The 18,407-nt window shown below is 38.8% G+C and overlaps 1 protein-coding gene across 6 annotated transcripts in view; it reads left to right on the forward strand.

The window, feature by feature from the left end:
* IQGAP2 (IQ motif containing GTPase activating protein 2) overlaps nt 1-18,407 on the forward strand; it is a 328,352-nt gene that overhangs the window by 297,091 nt on the left and 12,854 nt on the right. For all 6 annotated transcript variants that reach the window (XM_064273341.1, XM_023545568.2, XM_023545570.2 and 3 more), the window contains 3 exons: nt 3,968-4,070; nt 4,841-4,982; nt 16,266-16,353. In XM_064273341.1, coding sequence (XP_064129411.1) covers nt 3,968-4,070; nt 4,841-4,982; nt 16,266-16,353 — 333 coding nt within the window. The remainder of the gene's footprint in view (nt 1-3,967; nt 4,071-4,840; nt 4,983-16,265; nt 16,354-18,407) is intronic.

Raw genomic sequence — 18,407 nt, forward strand, 5'->3', positions numbered from 1 at the left:
TCTACTCCTATGAAAAATAAAAAATATATGTCCACATAAAAACTTGCACACAAAAGTTCATAGCAGCATTATTCGTAATAGCCAAAAATGGAGACAAACCAAATGTCCATCAACTGATGAATAGATAAGCAATGTGATAGATACATACAATGGCATATTATTTGGCAATAAATAAAGGGATGAAGCATGATACATGAGCCTTGAAAACATTAAGCCAGTCTTACACAAGACTACATATTATGTGATTCTATTCATATGAAGTATCTAGAATATGCAAATTCATAGAGACGGAAAGTAGATTAGTAGTTTCCAGGAGATAGTCAGTTTGTCATACTATGGTGGCTTGAGTGTTGCTGCGATGCTGGAAGCTATGCCACCAGTATTTCAAATACCAGCAGAGTCACCCACGATGGGCAGGTTTCAGCGGAGCTTCCAAACTAAGACAGACCAGGAATAAGGACCTGGTGGTTTACTCCTGAAAAAACTGGCCAGCGAAAACCTTGCAAATAGCAGCAGAACACTGTCTGATATAGTGCCAGAAGATGAGCCTCTCAGGTTGAAAGACACTCAAAATATGACTGGGAAAGAGCTGCCTCCTCAAAGTAGAGAGTCGACCTTAATGACATAGATGGAGTCAAGCTTTTGGGACCTTCTTTTGCTGATGTGGCACAACTCAAAATGAGAAGGAACAGCTACAGACATCCATCAATAATTGGAACATGGAACGTACAGTGTATGAATCTAGGAATGTTGGAAGTCATCACCAATGAAATGGAACTTATACAAAGATCAATATCCAAGGTGTTAGTGAGCCGAAATGGACTGGTATTGGACATTGTAAGTCAGACAATCATATGGCGTACTATGTTGGGAATGGCAAATTGACGAGAAATGGTGTCGTATTCATTGTCAAAAAGAACATTTCAAGATCTATCCTGAGGTACAATGCTGTCAATGATAGGATAACATCCATATGCCTACAAGGAAGACCAGTGAATATGACTGTTATTCAAATTTATGCACCAACTACTAATGCCAGAAATGAGGAAATTGAAGATTTTTACCAACTTCTGCAGTCTGAAATTGATAAAAATGTAATCAAGATACATTGATAATTACTGGTGATTGGGATGTGAAAATTGGAATCGAAGAAGGATCAATAGTTGGAAAATATGACCTTGATGATAGAAACAATGCCGGAGATCACATGATCAAATTTTGCAAGACCAATGACTTATTCATTGCAGATACTTTTTTTCAACAACATAAATGGTGACTATACACATGGACCTCACTGGTTGGCAACCTCAAAAATCAAATCGACTACATCTGTGGAAAGAGACAATGGAAAAGCTCAATATCATCAGTCAGAGCAAGGCCAGGGGCCTACTATGGAACAGACCATCAATTGCTCATATGCAAGTTGAAGTTGAAGAAAATTAGAACAAGTCCAGCATAGCCTAAGTATGACCTTGAGTGTATCCTACCTGAATTTAAAGACCATCTCAAAAGTAGATTTGACCAATTGAACTCTAATGACCAAAGATCAGACAAGTTGTGGAATGACATCAAGGATATCATAGATAAAGAAAACAGGTCATTAAAAAGACATGAAAGAAAGAAAAGACCAAAACGAATGTCAGAAGAGACTCTAAAACTTACTCTTGAACGTGGAATAGCTAAAGCAAATGGAAGAAATGAAGTAAAAGAGCTGAACAAAAAATTTCAAAAGGCGGGTCGAGAAGATGAAGTAAAGTATTATAATAATATGTGTAAAGACCTGGAGTTAGAAAACCAAAAGGGAAGAACACACTCAGCATTTTTCAAGCTGAAAGAACTGAAGAAAAAATTCAAGCCTTGAGTTGTAATTTCGAAGGATTCTATGGGTAAAATATTGAAAGGCACAGGAAGCATCAAAAGAAGATGGAAGGAATACAAAGAGTCACTGTACCAAAAAGAATTGGTCGATACCCAACCATTTCAGGAGGTAGTATATGATCAAGAACTGATGGTACTGAAGGAAAAAGTCCAAGCTGCGCTGAAGGCATTGGCAAAAAACTAGGAATTGACGGAATACCAACTGAGATATTTCAACAAACAGATGCAGCGCTGGAAGTGCTCACTCATCTATACAAGAAATTCGGAAGACTGGAAGAGATCCATATTTGTGCCCATTCTAAAGAAAAGTGATCCAACAGAATGTGGAAGTTATCAAACAATATCATTAATATCACACAGAAGTAAAATTTTGCGAAAATTCAAAAATGTTTGCGGCAGTACATCAACAGGGAACTGTTTGAAATTCAGGTCATATTGAGAAGAGTATGTCAGACAAGGGATATCATTGCCAATGTCAGATGGATCTTGGCTGAAAGCAGAGAATACCAGAAAGATGTTTAACTGTGTTTTATTGACTATGCAAAGGCATTCGACTCTGGATTATAACAAATTATGAATAACATTGTGAAGAATGGGAATTCCATAACACTTAATTGTGCTCATGTAGAACCTGTACGTAGACCAAGAGGCAGTCATTTGAACAGAACAAAGGAATACTGTGTGGTTTAAAATCAGGAAAGGTATGTATCGGGGTTGTATCCTTTCACTGTACTTATTCAGTCTGTGTGGCAAGCAAATAATCTAAGAAGCTGGACTACAGGAAGAAGAACGCGGCATCAGAATTAGTGGAAGATTCACTAACAACCTGCCATATGCAAATGACACAGTCTTCCTTGCTGAAAGTCAAGAGGACTTGAAGCACTTGCTGATGAAGATCAAAGATTATAGCCTTCAGTATGGATTGCACCTCAATATAAAATAAAAATTCTCACAACTTGACCAATAAGCAACACTGGCAGTGTTCTGTTCTGTTGTACATACAGTTGGTATGAGTTAGAACGGACTCAGAGGCCCTAACAACTAACAGGAGGAGGGGGAACCGGGAGTGTTGCTAATACATACTGAGTTTCTTTTTGGATTAATGGAAATGTTCTGAAATTATATAGTGTTGATGGTTTCACAACTCTGAATATAACAAAAATCATTGCATGCTTTATTTTAAATGAGTGAATTTGATAATATGTGAATTATAACTTAATTTAACCGTTAAAAGGAGAGAGAATGGAGAAGGGAATAACTTTATCGTTATGATTCAGAGTTTTGTAAGGTGGTTGCACAAAACAACTAAAATCATACTCATACCACTAGGGCTACCAGTCCCACACTTTGGAAACACTGCTTTAATTGGACTCTAAAAGCAAACAAAACTAGTTGGTTTTCCCCTCCAATCCTGCTACCTCTCAAGAGTTAAGAGTATTTTCCCTGAGACATGGCACCTGGCCGACTCTGGGAAGACACCCCAGTAGGTGTTACTCACCTTTGAGCTTTTGCTGGGATCACTAAAGGGGGAACCACCTGGGACATCCAGGTCTCAGGGCTGGAATTATATGAGCATTTCTGCTGTCCCCGCCCATGAAAGATATTTAGAGCCAGACAGAATAAACAGCTGCAGATGGTGATTTTATTTTAATAACTGTAGTTTTAGTTTACTGCATGTTTTCTCTGAAGAGATATGGAAATGCTTTTGTATTTGCTACCAGCATTTTCCGAAACATTTCAGCTTCATTTAATACTCTTTCTCCCAGATGACTTTTTCTTTAAACGTTATCTATACATGTGGAGCGGAGCACCTATGTTACACCTATGTTGTAAGAAGCAAGGCTCCTTCCTACAAGATCTTGTTCTGAGAGTTGATGAACACCTCCCACAAAGCTTCATTTTCTTGCTGTAAAGTAGCTTCTTCCCTCTGAGATAAAATATGAACTGTCTCTCTCTGTGGTTTCTAATTTTAGTGTCAGGCTCGTATTTAAGATCTAAACTCTTATCAAAAGAAAAATACCTGGAAACTGTAAATATGGTGTCGTCTGAGAATATACTTTTATCTTGTGTGTATGCTTTCTCTATGAAGCTCCTGTTGGAACACCAAGATGCAATTGCACCTGACAAAAATGACTCGCTAAATGAACTGTTGGAGTTGCTGGGAGAGGTACCTAGTGTGGAATCTTTTATTGGTAAGAGCTTGTTCCTTCTACTTACTGTCTCATTTTTGATTGATTGGTTGGTTTTCCTGTCTTAGATTTTTTTTTTTAATTTTTTTTGTTGTTGAAATTTAATACTTGAGCTTATTTAAAAGACAGTACATGTACTGTTGTTGTTGTTGTGCATTGTCGAGTCCTTATAGGACAGAAGCAGAGCTGCCGCATAGGCTGTTATCTTTACGGGAGTAGATCTCCAGGTCTTTCTCCCACAGAGTCCCACTGAGTGGGCTTGAACCACCCGCCTTCCGGTTAACAGCTGAGCACTTAACCATTGTGCCACCAGGGCTCCTTATAGCTATACTATCCCTTCCTATATTAAGAGTAATGTAATTGGTAGTGGCCTAGATTGTAAAACAATTTGGTATTTTTTAAGGTAAGCTCTAAATACATCGAAACAGACTCTTTATCTCATAAAGTAAACCTCATTAAAGAGTCAAACTTATTAGAAAGTGAGAAATCCCTTGCTGTGATTTCTAAGGATTTCTTTCATTAACAGTTCTTTCTTTCAATAACTCAAATAACAAAATCCGTTTATTTAGCATTTTGATTATCCATGTCCCGTGTTATTTTGATGTTTCAGTCAAGATAAAAAGCTACTTGAGATAAATGTGTTTATTTGCCAAGACCATGATCTCCTGTCCAATTTCTGAGCATATCTTTCCAACGGGATCTTTATCTTACCTGATTGATGCTGTCATCACAATAAGTGAATTGGAAAAATAATGCTCCTGTTTTTTCTACAGGGGAAGGAGCAGTTGACCCCAATGACCCTAACAAGGAAAATACGCTAAGTCAGCTCTCAAAGACTGAGATTTCCCTTTACTTGACAAGCAAGTACGACCTACAAGATGGTGAGACTATAGACGGCCAAAGCCTCATGATAAAGTAAGTTCCATGATTAAAGGCTACATGTCTCCAGTTACATGTCTTAGATCCTGCATATTCAAACAAGGCTAAATTCCCAAATAATAGATTTTAGCATACCTGAATGTTGAAATACATTATGCTTATCCATCAAACAACTAACCAAAGATGATAAACTCTTCATAATTTAAGAGAGAACTAAGTATTATAATAGTTTACAAAGCCCGGCTTCTTTTTGCATGTTCTATATAATAATTTGATTCCTTCCCTTTAAGAAATGAAGTGGTTAACTTAGCCTGTGAAAGTCCTTAAGTAACTGAATGGAGATATATTTTTAGAGTGGTCAAAGGTTAGTAAGGAAATAATTTGAACCAAATTTAATTTTTGGTATAAAATGATAATGTAAAAAGTACACACTTCATAAGATATAGTGATATCTTCTGATTTACTGGCCTTCTTTCCTGTTAAAGTAACTCTGGATTTGTTTACCAGCTTTGACTTCATACCCTACTTCTGTTTCTAAAGATTTCAAGTGAGGCACTCACACTTCTAATTAATACTGTATTTTTTCTATCAAGGCCTCATAGATATTCCACATAAGTTCTTTAGACACAAATTAAGAAAGAGTGAAATAAATCCATGATGTTGTTGTTGTTAGTTGCCATCAAGGTGGCTTCAACTCAAGGTGACCTTATATATAACAGAATGAAATGTTGCCAGAATGTCTTGTGCCATCTTCGTGATCATTGGTATATTTGAATCCATCATTGTGGTTATTGTGTCAGTCCATCTCAATGAGGATTTCCCTTGTTCTCATTGGCCCTTTACCAACCATGATGTCCTTTTCTTGTGATTGATCTTTCCTGATGACATGTCCAAAGTAAGCAAATTGAAGTCTTGCCATCCTTGCTTTTAAGGAACATTCTGGTTATATTTCTTCTAAACTAAGATCCACAGTACAACAATATAAATCAAAAACACATGCTCGCCAAACAATAAACAGTTTACAAGAACTCATATAAACAAAAGGATTTATACTAAACACATTAGAACAGTTATATATTGGGAGGAGGTAGAGAATGGAAGTGGGAAAAATGGGGACAAAAGGGAATAAATATGTTTTTAAATAGTACTTCACACTGCTTCCAAGCTGCATGTCCTAAGTTGTGATGCGTTCATTTATGACAATAGCTTTTTCTGTCTTGCCACTGAATGCTTCAGACAAGAGTCATTTCCAGGTGATTTTTCCCAGATATTCAGTCACACATGGAAAGTGCATGCAGAGCTTACTCAGCGAGCTGTGCTGCGATAAGTGCTTCTTCTGTTTGGCCTGTTGATTTTGTCCACAGATCATCTAAAACTTTGTTCACTGATCCAGCAAAAGTTTGAGTACTTGTTCTCTGTTCAAGGCACTGGGTTGATGGTGGGAAAATGTCATGAGCAAGCCCCTTCCCTCCAGAGGTTCGAACTCTAATGGTGGGAAGCGCAGTTCATCTTTAGGACAGAGGGTAAACTGCAGGGCTGCACACGTCCTTGACCTCACAAGGCTGCCAGTCTACTTGCCCTCCAAGAGTCCAGGGCAGTTCTTTTCAACTACTGATTGCCAAGTCAGGTTAGCTTGCAGGGCGATAATTCAGGGCAAGGCAATAGAGAAAGGGGGGTAAACCATGAAATCTATTCCCCAGGTTCCTCTGCACAAGAGCCAATTATAAAGGTAACCGGAGATACAAATTGTATCTTTCCACCATGCAGATTAAATTAAGCCAAGCAGCCTATGATCTCATAAGCTTTGTCCTTAGAAATAATGGGAGGAAATTTTTCCCATAATTGGTTTTGTCTGTTATTTGAGCATCATTTACTAAATGCAGTCAACTCAACTGTCTGCATTAATGGATGGCACCCACAATTTACATAGTCTAAAATATCAGATAATTGGAACACCATATTCAGATTTATAGTTATTCCTAAATGTGTGTCTCCATGGTTCTGTGAATTCTTGGAATTCTCATATAAAGCCGAGCGTGTTGGGAAGAGATGTGACTTAGCCAGGGAAATTTGGTACATTGCTCTGCTCATCTCACCTCAGCCCTTGTGTGGGTCTCTCCCAGCTACCCAGTGCATGCTGGAAACAAACTTTGTCTACTCCCTCAGTCACCATACTAAGTGAGCCAGCCAGTGGTTTTGTTTGTTTGTTTTCATTATGGTAAAATATGTATAACATAAAATTTACCATTTTACCCATTTTAAAAGCGTACAGTTCATTGGCATTTACTACATTCACAATGTTATGCAGCCATCACTACTATCTGATTCCAGAACATACCATCACTGGCGAATTACCACAGGTAAACTGGTACCCAGTAAGCAGTTACTCTCCATTGCCCACTCCCCTCAACCCCTGGCAATCACTGATGTGTTCTCTCCCAGTGAATTTGCCTATTCTGGATATTTTATATAAATGGAATTATGTGTTAAGTGGCCTTTTGTGTCTGGCTTCTTTCACTCAGCATAATGTTTTCAAGGTTCATCCAGGTTGAAACATGTATTGACACCGTATTGATTTTCATAGCTGAATAAGATTCCATCATATGGATATGCCACATTTTATTTATCCATGTTTCAATTGATGGACATTTCAGCTGTTTCGGCTTTTTTGGCTGATGTGAATAGTGCTGCTCTGAACATTGAAGTTCAAGTTTTTAGTGGATCACCTGTTTTCTGATCTTTTGGGAGATACAGCTAGGAGTGGAATTGCTGGGTCATTTTATACTAATTCTATATTTCACTTTTTGAGGAACTGCCAAACTTTCCCACAGTGGCTGCACTTACTATATTTCTACCAGCACTATATGAGCGTTGCCGTTTCTTCTACTCATCCTCACCAACACTTGTTATTTTCCCTTCTTCTTCCTCTTCTTTTTTTTTTTAATGTATTATAGCCATCTGAAAAAATAGTGGATATTAAGTAGTATCTCATTGTAGCTTTGATTTTCATCTCCCTAGTGGCACTCAGCTACTAACCAAAAAGTTGGTGGTTCGAACCCACCCAGCTGCTCCGCAGGAGGAAGACCTGGCAATCTGCTCCCATAGAGATTACAGCCTAGAAAACCCTATTGGTTCACTATGAGTCAAAAATTGACTCCATGGCACCTAACATCAACAACAACAATGACGTTAAGCATCTTTTCATGTACTTGTTGACCATGTGTATATCTTCTTTGGAGGAATGTCTGTTCAGATCCTTTTTCTGTTTTTTAGTTAGGTGGTTTGTCTTTTGTTGCTGAGTTTTAAGAGTTCTTTATATATTCTAGAAATTACACCCTTATTAGATATATGATTTGCAAGTATTTTCTCACAATCTATGGGTTTTCTTTTCACTTACTACATGGAGTCCTTTGATGAACAGAAGTTTTTGATAGTCATGAAATCTAAGTTTTTTTTCTTTTGTCACTTGTGCTTTTAGTGTCTTATCTGAGAAACCATTGCCCAATCCAGGGTCATGAGATTTACTCTTCTTCTAAGTCTTTTACAGTTTTAGCTCTTATCTTACATTTAGATCTAAGATCCATTTTGAGCTAATTTTTTTATATGGTGCTTCATTCTTTTGCATGTGGATATCCAGTTGTCCAACACTATTTGTTGGAAAGACTGTCCTTTCTCCCATTGAATTATCTTGGTACCCTTGTTGAAAATCAATTTACTGTATATGTATGGGTTTATTTCCAGGCTCTCTGTCCTTTTCCATTGATCTATATGTCTGTCCTTATGCCAGCACCATAGTTTTGATTACTGTAGCTTTGTAGTAAGTTTTGAAATTGGGAAATGTGGGTCCTTCAACATTGTTCTTCTTTCTCAAGATTGTTCTGGCTGTTTGTGGTCCCTTGCAATTCCATATGAATTTTGGGATTGGCTTTTCAACTCTGCAAAAAAGACCATTGGGCCAGTATTTTAATTGACTTGATAATTCACTGCTTTCATAGACCTATTGGGTCTAAAATGCATTCCTGTGGGCAACTTGAGATCCTGCTGTTGGCAGAACACTTCAGTAAGCAGCCCAGCAATGAATGTGGATAACAATTTGAGAGGAAGATTGACTAAGTAGCCCTCCCCAGAAGTGGAATTTGGGTATTGCCCAAAACATTCGATAGAGTTAGCTCCATGATTTAACCAAGCCTTTCGTCCTGATACGTTATACATCTTTTAAAGTATCTATTTGAAAATCTTGATACTTAAGAGATAATACCAAAGTGTGGCATTGACACAGTTAAAGCCCATCTAATCTGCATCTTCAGCTTTGAGGTGAGGAAACTGAAGTCTAAGATTATGGGAAGCACATAGCTAGTCAGTGACATGCTCTAAGTTGATGTGTCACATTTCACTGATATTCCATTAAAATACATTTTGAAATATTTACTTGGAAATTGTTAATGAATGGCGTTTTCCAAGCTAATAAACAAAATTTTTAACTGAAAGTTAATAGTTCTTGAGACTTTATTCCACCAAAACAGCTGTAGTACTTAACCACTACACCACCAGTGTTTCCAGACTGTTTATTAGAGAACCAAATTTAACTAAAATCAGACAATGCCTTTCAGAAGTTACTGTGAAGCAGACAAACATGGATCCAGAGTGACTGGAGGGTGAAAATACCTGGCTTTTTTCAATCAAAAAATTATTTTTGGAAGAAAGGCCTGATGATCCACTTCCAAAAAATCAGCCATTGAAAATCTTATGGAACATAGTTCTACTCTGACATGCATGGGGTCACCATGAGTCAGGATCAACTCGACAGCAACTGGTTAGGTTAGGTTAAAACCAAAAAACCTGTTGCCGTCAAGTCGATTCTGACTCACAGCAGCCCAATAGGACAGAGTTTCCAAGGAGCACCTGGTGGATTCAGACTGCCAGCCTTTTGGTTAACAGATGTTCTCTCAACCACTACACCACCGGGGTTCCCTTGGTTACTTTAGTTGCCTCTAAAAGAGCTGATATCACCAAGAATTACTGTCATGGAGCTCTGGTGGCACAGTGGTTAAGAGCTCGCTTGCTAGCCCAAAGGGTGGCAGTTCTAATCCACCAGCTGCTCCTTGGAAGCATATAGGGCAGTTCTACTCTGTCCTGTAGGGTCACTGTGAGTTGGGATCGACTCAGCGGCAATGGGTTTTTTTTTCTGGCAGATGTGAGTCACTGTGAGTGCCCTGTCTGATGTCACACAGTGGTGGTTGTACAAACTGGCTGCTTCACTGTGATCGTTTCCCTCTGCTCTGCTCTCAGATCTTCCGTATCCCGTGTGGACTGCCTCTGGAACTCATTGCTGTGCTTGGGACTCAGCTCCATTCTCAGAACTCGGTTCTGCTCCGTTGTTGTAATAGGGGGGACAGTGGTGAGATCCTTGAGCAGCTTACTTTGTCTTCCCACACTCTGTCACCTCATCTTTCTGAGCCAACCTTCTGCTCCACAACAAGGAGGAGACACCTGTCTGACTAGTATTGCTTTAATCAAGCCATTTTTCAGGGCAGATTAAAAGAAACCTGTTAGAACCTGATGAAAGGTTTTAAATAAGAGGGGTAGAGAGGAAGACCTAAGATATGGGAAAGTCTGCTTTAAGGAGATGGAACCAGAGAGACAGATTTCTATCATCTTGTGCTGAGGGATGTTTAGGAATCTCTTTCAAAGTAGAGTTGAATTAGATCATTTTCTGAAGGCCAGAATGAAATAAGCCCACCTGTTAAGTCTTGGGGCGTGCCTACTTACAAGCTTGTATGTGTTTTTCAACAAACCATGAACTAAACATAAAACAACCAAGTGAATTAATTTGAGCTAGGACTAAACCTAGACATGTGTTTTTTTTTAATTGTAAAAATATATATAACACCACGATTTGCCAATTCAGTATATTCCAGGTGCAGAATTTAGTGTGATATCAATTACATCTATCACGTTGTGGTATCACCACCCATAATCATCACCAATTTCCCATCCCCATAAACAAACACTCACTAATCAAAAACCCCCTTTCACACCTTCCTCCCACCCCTGGTAACCACTGATAAGCTTTAGTCTCTATTAAAAAATAAAGAGAAAGAAAACTGTTTTACTTCTTGTTAAACAGGTTATATATTGAACTTTCAGAAATGTCACACACCCCCCACCCACACACACACCCCTTTGCTTAGTTGCAAAATCACTAGCTTTCCAGAGATGAGTAACTTCTTTATGGAGGCCTCTGCAGTAGCAGAATTTGAGGAATTGTTAATCCTCTGTACATTTAACATCATGCTAGTTTCATAATTCTTATTCATTGATGAAGATGAGGATGCAAACACCTATGTAGTGCTTACCGTGTACCAAGACTGGTTTAAGAGTAAGGCTCTGCAGCAGTCCCGTGAGAAGGAGGTTATTGCCTATAAAAAAATATATATTTTATAGTAAAAAATTTTATAGTAAAAAAGAACAAGTACAGAGCCTTTCTCTGGGTTTTACAGCTATTAAATGGAGCAGAGATTCAAACTCAGCAGGTCTTAAATTCTCCAGAGCCTCCACTCTTGATCACGAAGTTTTATAGCCTATTGAGGGCAAGGTTTGTAATCTTACGAATCCTAGATTAAACAGTGAGAACGATAGCAAAGAATTTATGAATAGCTGATGCTGGGCATCTTTCCAGGCCAAACAGAAGGAGTAACTGCTAAATGTGAGGGACCCAAGGGCACATATTAGAGTAGGAAGAAATATTTTGTTGCTGCTTCCTGTATGTTTATGGGATAGGGAACCTCACTTTGGACGATTGCCATTTTCCCAGTTCTACCAAGCATGGTAGTATGAAAAAACAAAAAGCCTGGTCAAGGAGTCCTAGGAAAACCTAGGATTATAGCCTCAATCTATGACTTATTAGCCATAGGCCTTTGAGCAAGTTGCTCAGCCATGAGCTACCTCATCCATAAAATACAGGAAGAAGGAGGTTTTGGATGATCTAGAGAAATAATGCGTTAATACCTTATAAACTCTAAAGAACTATGCGATGATAAATCTCTTATTATAAATTGTGACTCAACATAAAATATGTGATCCTTGGAGCCCTGGTGGCACGGTGGTTAAAAACTCAGCTGTTAACCACAGGGTCAGCAGTTCAAATCCACCAGCTATTTCTTGGAAACCCTATGGTGCAGTTCTACTCTGTCCTATAGGGTCACTGTGAGTTGGAGTCAACTTGATGGCGATGGGTTGGGTTGGGTTGGGTTGGATCTTATGGCCTTTATTAAGCTTGTTTTTCCAAGAAAGTGTGTGCTTAAGCGGAAGGCAGTAATTGTGGTTTTTTATTACACTTAGGTGCATGTATGCTTAAATTGTCATCTCTTAAGAATTTTTTTCCTCTCACATGATTCAGTTGTAGGTGTTCATTATTGCAGTTGAAAAATTTCCTTGTTTTTGGTCCAAACTTCCAGGAGTGCTTCCAGGAGGTGATATTTGAGATCTGGTTCTAAAAACTTGTAACCATGTTATTAGAATTGGAAACTACTGAAGGTATTCCTTAGCTTCTACAAATACTAATTTCTTTTCAAACTTGGGCAAACTGTAAGGCAAATGACAGATGGGGGTGGTCAAACCAAGGGGTCAGACCAGCTTACAAGCGTCATGGGGGCTCTTTTACCAACAGCTGGATTTGAGCACAGCTATGATGAATAATTTTTTTTATTTATTTTTTTTATGATGAATAAAGTTTTTTTTTTTTTTATGATGAATAAGGAGACCCTGGCTGGTGCAGACAGTTAACATGCTCAGCTGCTAACCAAAAGTTTAGAGGTTTGAGTCTACCCAGAGGCGCCTGGGAAGAAAAGCATAGTGACCTACTTTTGAAAATTCAGCCATTAAAAACCCTATGGAGCGGAGTTCTACTGTGACACACATGGGGTCACCATGAGTTAGAGTCAATTCAGTGATAGCTGGTTATGGTGGAAAAACTCCCAGGTGTGAAGAACGTTAATTCCTTTCTCTTTCTTAACTCTTCCTCAGAGTTAGATACCTCCTCATTCAGAAAGGGCAGGATCCGTGTTCCATATTGTTTGATCAGCCCTGGGGCCCCAATACTGTAACCAGTTGGTTTATGGAATATTATGTTTGCATTGAGGTGGGGAGGGAGACACGTCTTAAGAGGGTCATTGACAAACTGAAATGTGAGAAGATCTGTGACTTCTACAAATCATGTTGTGAAGAGGTTTAAGGAACTGAGGGGTCGGCTTGGGAAGAAAGTGGTAGAAGAGGGTGTAGGGAAAACAGTCCCACATATCTTTCTGGGTTTGTAAGGGCTAATGATGTGAAAGGGGAATTTAACTTGGTTTCTGCAGCTTTAGAAGGTCGAGTGTGACCTCTGGTTACCCACTTAACCTCTCTAGGTCTTATTTGCCTCGTTTGTAAGGTAAGGAATTAGACTATTTCCCAGAGGTCTCCCTTAGTGCTAGAGACCTCTGACTAACCAGGACCAGTGAGTGGGTGTCACTGGGAAGCAAGCCTCACAATGTCAGCTTCCTGTTCAAGAACGGAATGTTCTAAGGTGCCCTTTCTACAAGAAACATGATATGAGCCACACAAGTCATTTTTAATTTTCTAGAAGTTACATTTTGAAAAGAAGCAGCTGAAATTAATGTTAATAATGTATTTTAACCTAATATATCTAAAATACTGTCATTTCAATGTATGATCAATGTAAAAAATTATTGAGATATTGTACTTTTTTTTTTTTAATATTAAGTCTTTGAAATCCAGTGTGTATTTTCCCTCCAGCACATCTCAATTTGGACTAGCCACATTTTAAGTGCTCCGTTGCCACCTGTGACCAGTGGCTACCATACTGGGCCACAGAGAATGGCCACGTGCATGCTCACCATGTGTCAGATCCCAGCTAAAGGCTTTCCATATTTCTTTTCATTTCATGTTCATATCAGTCTTCTGAGAGATTCCCTTTTTACAAATAATAAAAAAAAAAAAAAGCACCTTATGGGGTTAGGTAATTTACACAAGGCCACATACCTTAGTAAGCAACAGGAGCCCAGGTGCAGCCTTAGATCTTTCTGACCTCAATGCCCTTAATAATTATGTACACTGCAGGGTGAGGTAGTGAATTTCCTATCATGGGACCAGATGGTTACTTAAATATAGGATGCCGTGGGTAGAACTTTGATGATGAATTCCACAGGCCTAACATAAAGTAGAATTCCAAGCAAAACAGGCTACATGGGCAGTTTGTCCTCTAGGAGCTCCTCAGCAAATAAACATTTCTGTCTTTTGCGAGGCAAGCTTTAGTGACTCCAGTCATTTGGTTATTTGACTGCTTCTCTGAAGGACAGGAGCTAGAGGCTTCTTGGAAATGCGTATCATGGATAGTTCCTAGAATATTATTTCAAATAAGAAACAGCCACTGTGTTTACGTTTTTTAAATCATCCAAAGCATTTATTTTTAACTCGGTGTTCCTGTTGAATACACTGATAATGGTGATTGGAGGAGGGAGTTGTGTGGGAAGGAAACGATGCATGGCTCTCTGAACCACAGCTGCCTAAGGACGGAGCTGTCTCCCACATGGCGATAATTAGCTGTGTGCCCACCTTTGACTCCTGGTGAAGTACTTATCTGTGCACTCCCAGACAGCCTGTAAATCCCCAGCATCGCGGGGTCACACACCCAGAGGAAACGGCTCTTCAAAATCTAGGGGAATGGGAACAAAGGAAGCTATATTGTGATCACTCTTCTCAAGCAGACTTACAATAAATAGGAAATGACGAAAGTAGTGTTTACAGATGGTTAGTTGGATTTTTAGTCTGTCTTCAAAAATCATATTCTTGGATTTAAGTTTGAGGATATCTTGTGTCATTTCGGAGCAGTTGCCCCTGTGCTTCAAAACATACGCGTTTTGTTTTGATTTCCAATCTTCATTCTGTATGAAAGTTTCCTGCTGTAGTGTGGGAAAAAATGCATCATCCAGTGACATCCTATAATGCCCCTGAAAGAACTGAAGGGAAACCCAGTAACAGGGCTGTGATAAAAGCGAAACCGGGTATCAGTTAGACCTGGGTGCACTTTAAGGCAACTTCTATTTCTGCTCATGATGCTTCCTTTTCTTGGGAGGGAAGCAGCTTCTAGTAATACTGTTCCTACCTTATGTAAAACCGAGTAGACTTAACCACTTCCCTTTTACAGTAAATCTTTTTTCTTTTTCTTTTTTTTCAGTCGTGATGAAAATATACATACCAAAACATTTGCCAGTTCAACATTTCTACATGCAAAATTCATTGACATTGATTACATTCTTCATGTTGTGCAACCATTGTCACTATCCTTTTCCAAGTTATTCCACCACCATTAACGTAAACTCAGTGCCCCCTAAGCCAAAATACCACCTCTGGTAACCACTGATCATCTTTGTTATCTATATATTTGCCTATCTCATATAAGTGAGATCATAACAGTGTTTGTCCTGTTCTGTCCATGTTGTAGCATGCTAAAATCTTTTTTAAGAAATGTTGCTGATCCCTATTTAGAAAGACGTGGCCAGTTGCCAGGGTAAAAAATGGGTATGAAAGAACATATGGTTTTAATGCTTCCAGAGGAGTGTTCCAGCTCTTAATTTCCTATTGAGCCACTTTTCTATCCTCTACCACCTGAGGACAAGTCCCCCACCCTAGTTGTTAGCCCTTCGGCCAACTCTGTGGCCATTGAACACGTACCCTCCTACCTGCAGAGTCAGCCAGCACCAGCCCAAAGCCAGCACAGCCCACATGGGGATCTGTACTTCCACTACTCTTCATGCTGTTTCATAACTTTCTCAGGGCAGGAAAGGTAACAGTTCATCTGACTCCTGAAGGCTTACATTGTATTAAACAGGCTCAGAAGTTTAAATGTTATTAAAGGCAGGAAAGGGGAAGCGGGGGGAATATGAGATAGCATTCCTGCATCCTCTACAGTAGCAGGTCCTATCACAGCACCTAATCCCTCCTGCCCATTGAAAAGGAGTCTCAGTCTAAAAAGAAGAACAGAGAATTTAGATAAGCAGTCTTCTGACATATTTGTGCCCATGGTAGTGATAGTCTAATCCTACAACCTCAAGCATATAAAACCCAGACATCGGTTATCAAGCCTTAGGAAGCTTTCAGGAGCCTTAGGGCAGACAGGTTGAATTTCTGCAAGTATGTTCTACTTTAAGGAGTTATCGCTGAAGCTTCATTTTTGTATATTTGTGCACTCCCTCAGGAGAGGCAGATGTTTGTGCATCAGGGCTGCTCTCTGAAGCTCTGTTTCTTTTTTTATTTTGTAAGGACGAAAAAGCTGATAATTGATGTGATCCGGAACCAGCCAGGGAACACGTTGACAGAAATCTTAGAGACACCGGCAACTCCACAACAGGTAACCTGTCTTTAAGTGTAAAATAATAAGTGTAGAAGATATGAGTTGATTTTCTTCATATATCTTCATGCTAAGAGTTTACTGTTATCTCAGAGAAACTATCTAATGTGATTAGGAAGTAAGGAATTTTATCTATTATTCTGGTCAACTGAGTTCAGCCGTATATAAAACCCATAAGGAGCACCTAATGAGAATGAAATCGAAAATGCAGCATGGAATTTATGCTGACCTGAGTCCTGGGACGACTATGAGGAAGATAGCTCTAGGAGCCTTGGAATGTTCACCATAAACTCTATTTATTGCACAGTGGTTGGGCAGATGAGTTGGTTAGGAATTAGTTCTGGTTGACAGGATGTAGAAAAATACCTTTCATACTTTATGTATTTGCTAGAGAAGTGTCTCGAACATTAAGCTGTTTTCTAAATGCTTCAGAAGCAAAAGTCTAGAGTCCATTGGGTCAAAGCATCATTATGTTGGTGGAAGTAACTGAAGTTTCATAACAATTTTGCATTAAACTTTTTTTCAGCATGTTTAGGAGTGCATCCTTGTGTAGTTCATTCTGAACTAAGTTAATTTCAATGTTATTATTGATTTAGTACCAATATTTGCCAGTCCGTAAACAAAATCTAACAAAATTATCTAATTAGTTACTTCTTAGCAGAACTACATATAATTTTCCTGAATCATTCTTAATTGGTCACCAAGAAATCATTCCATCACAGTTTTTAATTAAAGAATGAATAAAATAAAACTTCAAATTATCTGATATTAGTTCATGTGTGAGTATTTTTTAAACAATGGGGGTAGAATATCATTCAAATTTAGTATGAGAGACTTTGAGTGAGTAGCCATCTAAGATAATCCACTGGTCTCACCCCATCGGGAGCAAGGAAGGGAGAAGAAAACTAAAGACACAAGGAAAAGATTAGTCCAAAGGACTAATGGACCACAACTACCACAGCCTCCACCAACCAAACTGAGTCCATCACAACTAGATGGTACTCAGCTCCCATCACCAACTGCTGTGACAAGGATCGCAGTAGAGGGTCCCAAAGAGAGCTGGAGAAGAGTATAGAACAAGGTTCTAACTCACAAAAAAAAGACCAGACTGGCCTGACAGACTGAAGACACCCTGAGATTATGGCTCCTGGACACCCTTTTATAGCTCAGTAATGAAGTCACTCCTAATGTTCACCCTTCAGCCAAAGATGAGACAGGCCCATAAAACAGAAGGAGATTAAAGGGGCACACCAGCCCAGGGGCAAAGACTAGGAGGCAGAAGGGACAGGAAAGCTAGTGATTGAGAACCCAAGGTCGAGAAGGCAAAGTGTTGACATGTGGGGTTGGTAACCAGTGTCTATATGTGTACTAGTTATTTAATGAGAAACTAGTTTATTCTGTTAACCTTCATCTAAAGTACAACAATAAAAAAATTAACTAATTAAAAAAAAAAAGAGACTTTTAATCCTTACAGAATATTTTGTTTTCCCCCCAAATGTAGCACAGTGACAAAGAACACAGACTGCTAGGTTCAGGTGTAACTGTGTACCTCCTAGCTTTGTAATTCTAGGCACTTGGAAATATTTCTGTGCCTCAGTTTCCTCAACTGTTAAACAAGAATAATTACAGTAACCACAAGTAGGATTAAACAAGTTAAAACCTGTTAAGTGGGTAGAACAATACGTGGCTCAATATTGTTGATGCTCAATAATGTTGGTATCTGCTGCTACTGTTGTTGTTTACTGCTGACCTGGTAAACTGTCCCTGTGTCCCTACTGTTGACCTTTTCATTATGTCCCTAACATTACTGTTACTAACATAACATTACTGTATCTAATAATAATTATATTCTTAGACCTCACTTATTGGATTAGTCAGTTGTCTAGTACAATGAAATGGGCACATCGTCAGTCTCTTTTTATTAGTATTTTCTTGAACAAGTTACCCAAATAGTATTCATTCATTCATTTATTTATCATGTATTTGAAAACTTATTATGTTCTGGAATAGTCTTATTCCCTTTGGCTCGGGGAAACCCTGTGAGTTTTTCCAGG

The sequence above is a fragment of the Loxodonta africana genome, chromosome 2 (assembly GCF_030014295.1).
Source record: "Loxodonta africana isolate mLoxAfr1 chromosome 2, mLoxAfr1.hap2, whole genome shotgun sequence".
Lineage (NCBI taxonomy): Eukaryota > Metazoa > Chordata > Mammalia > Proboscidea > Elephantidae > Loxodonta > Loxodonta africana.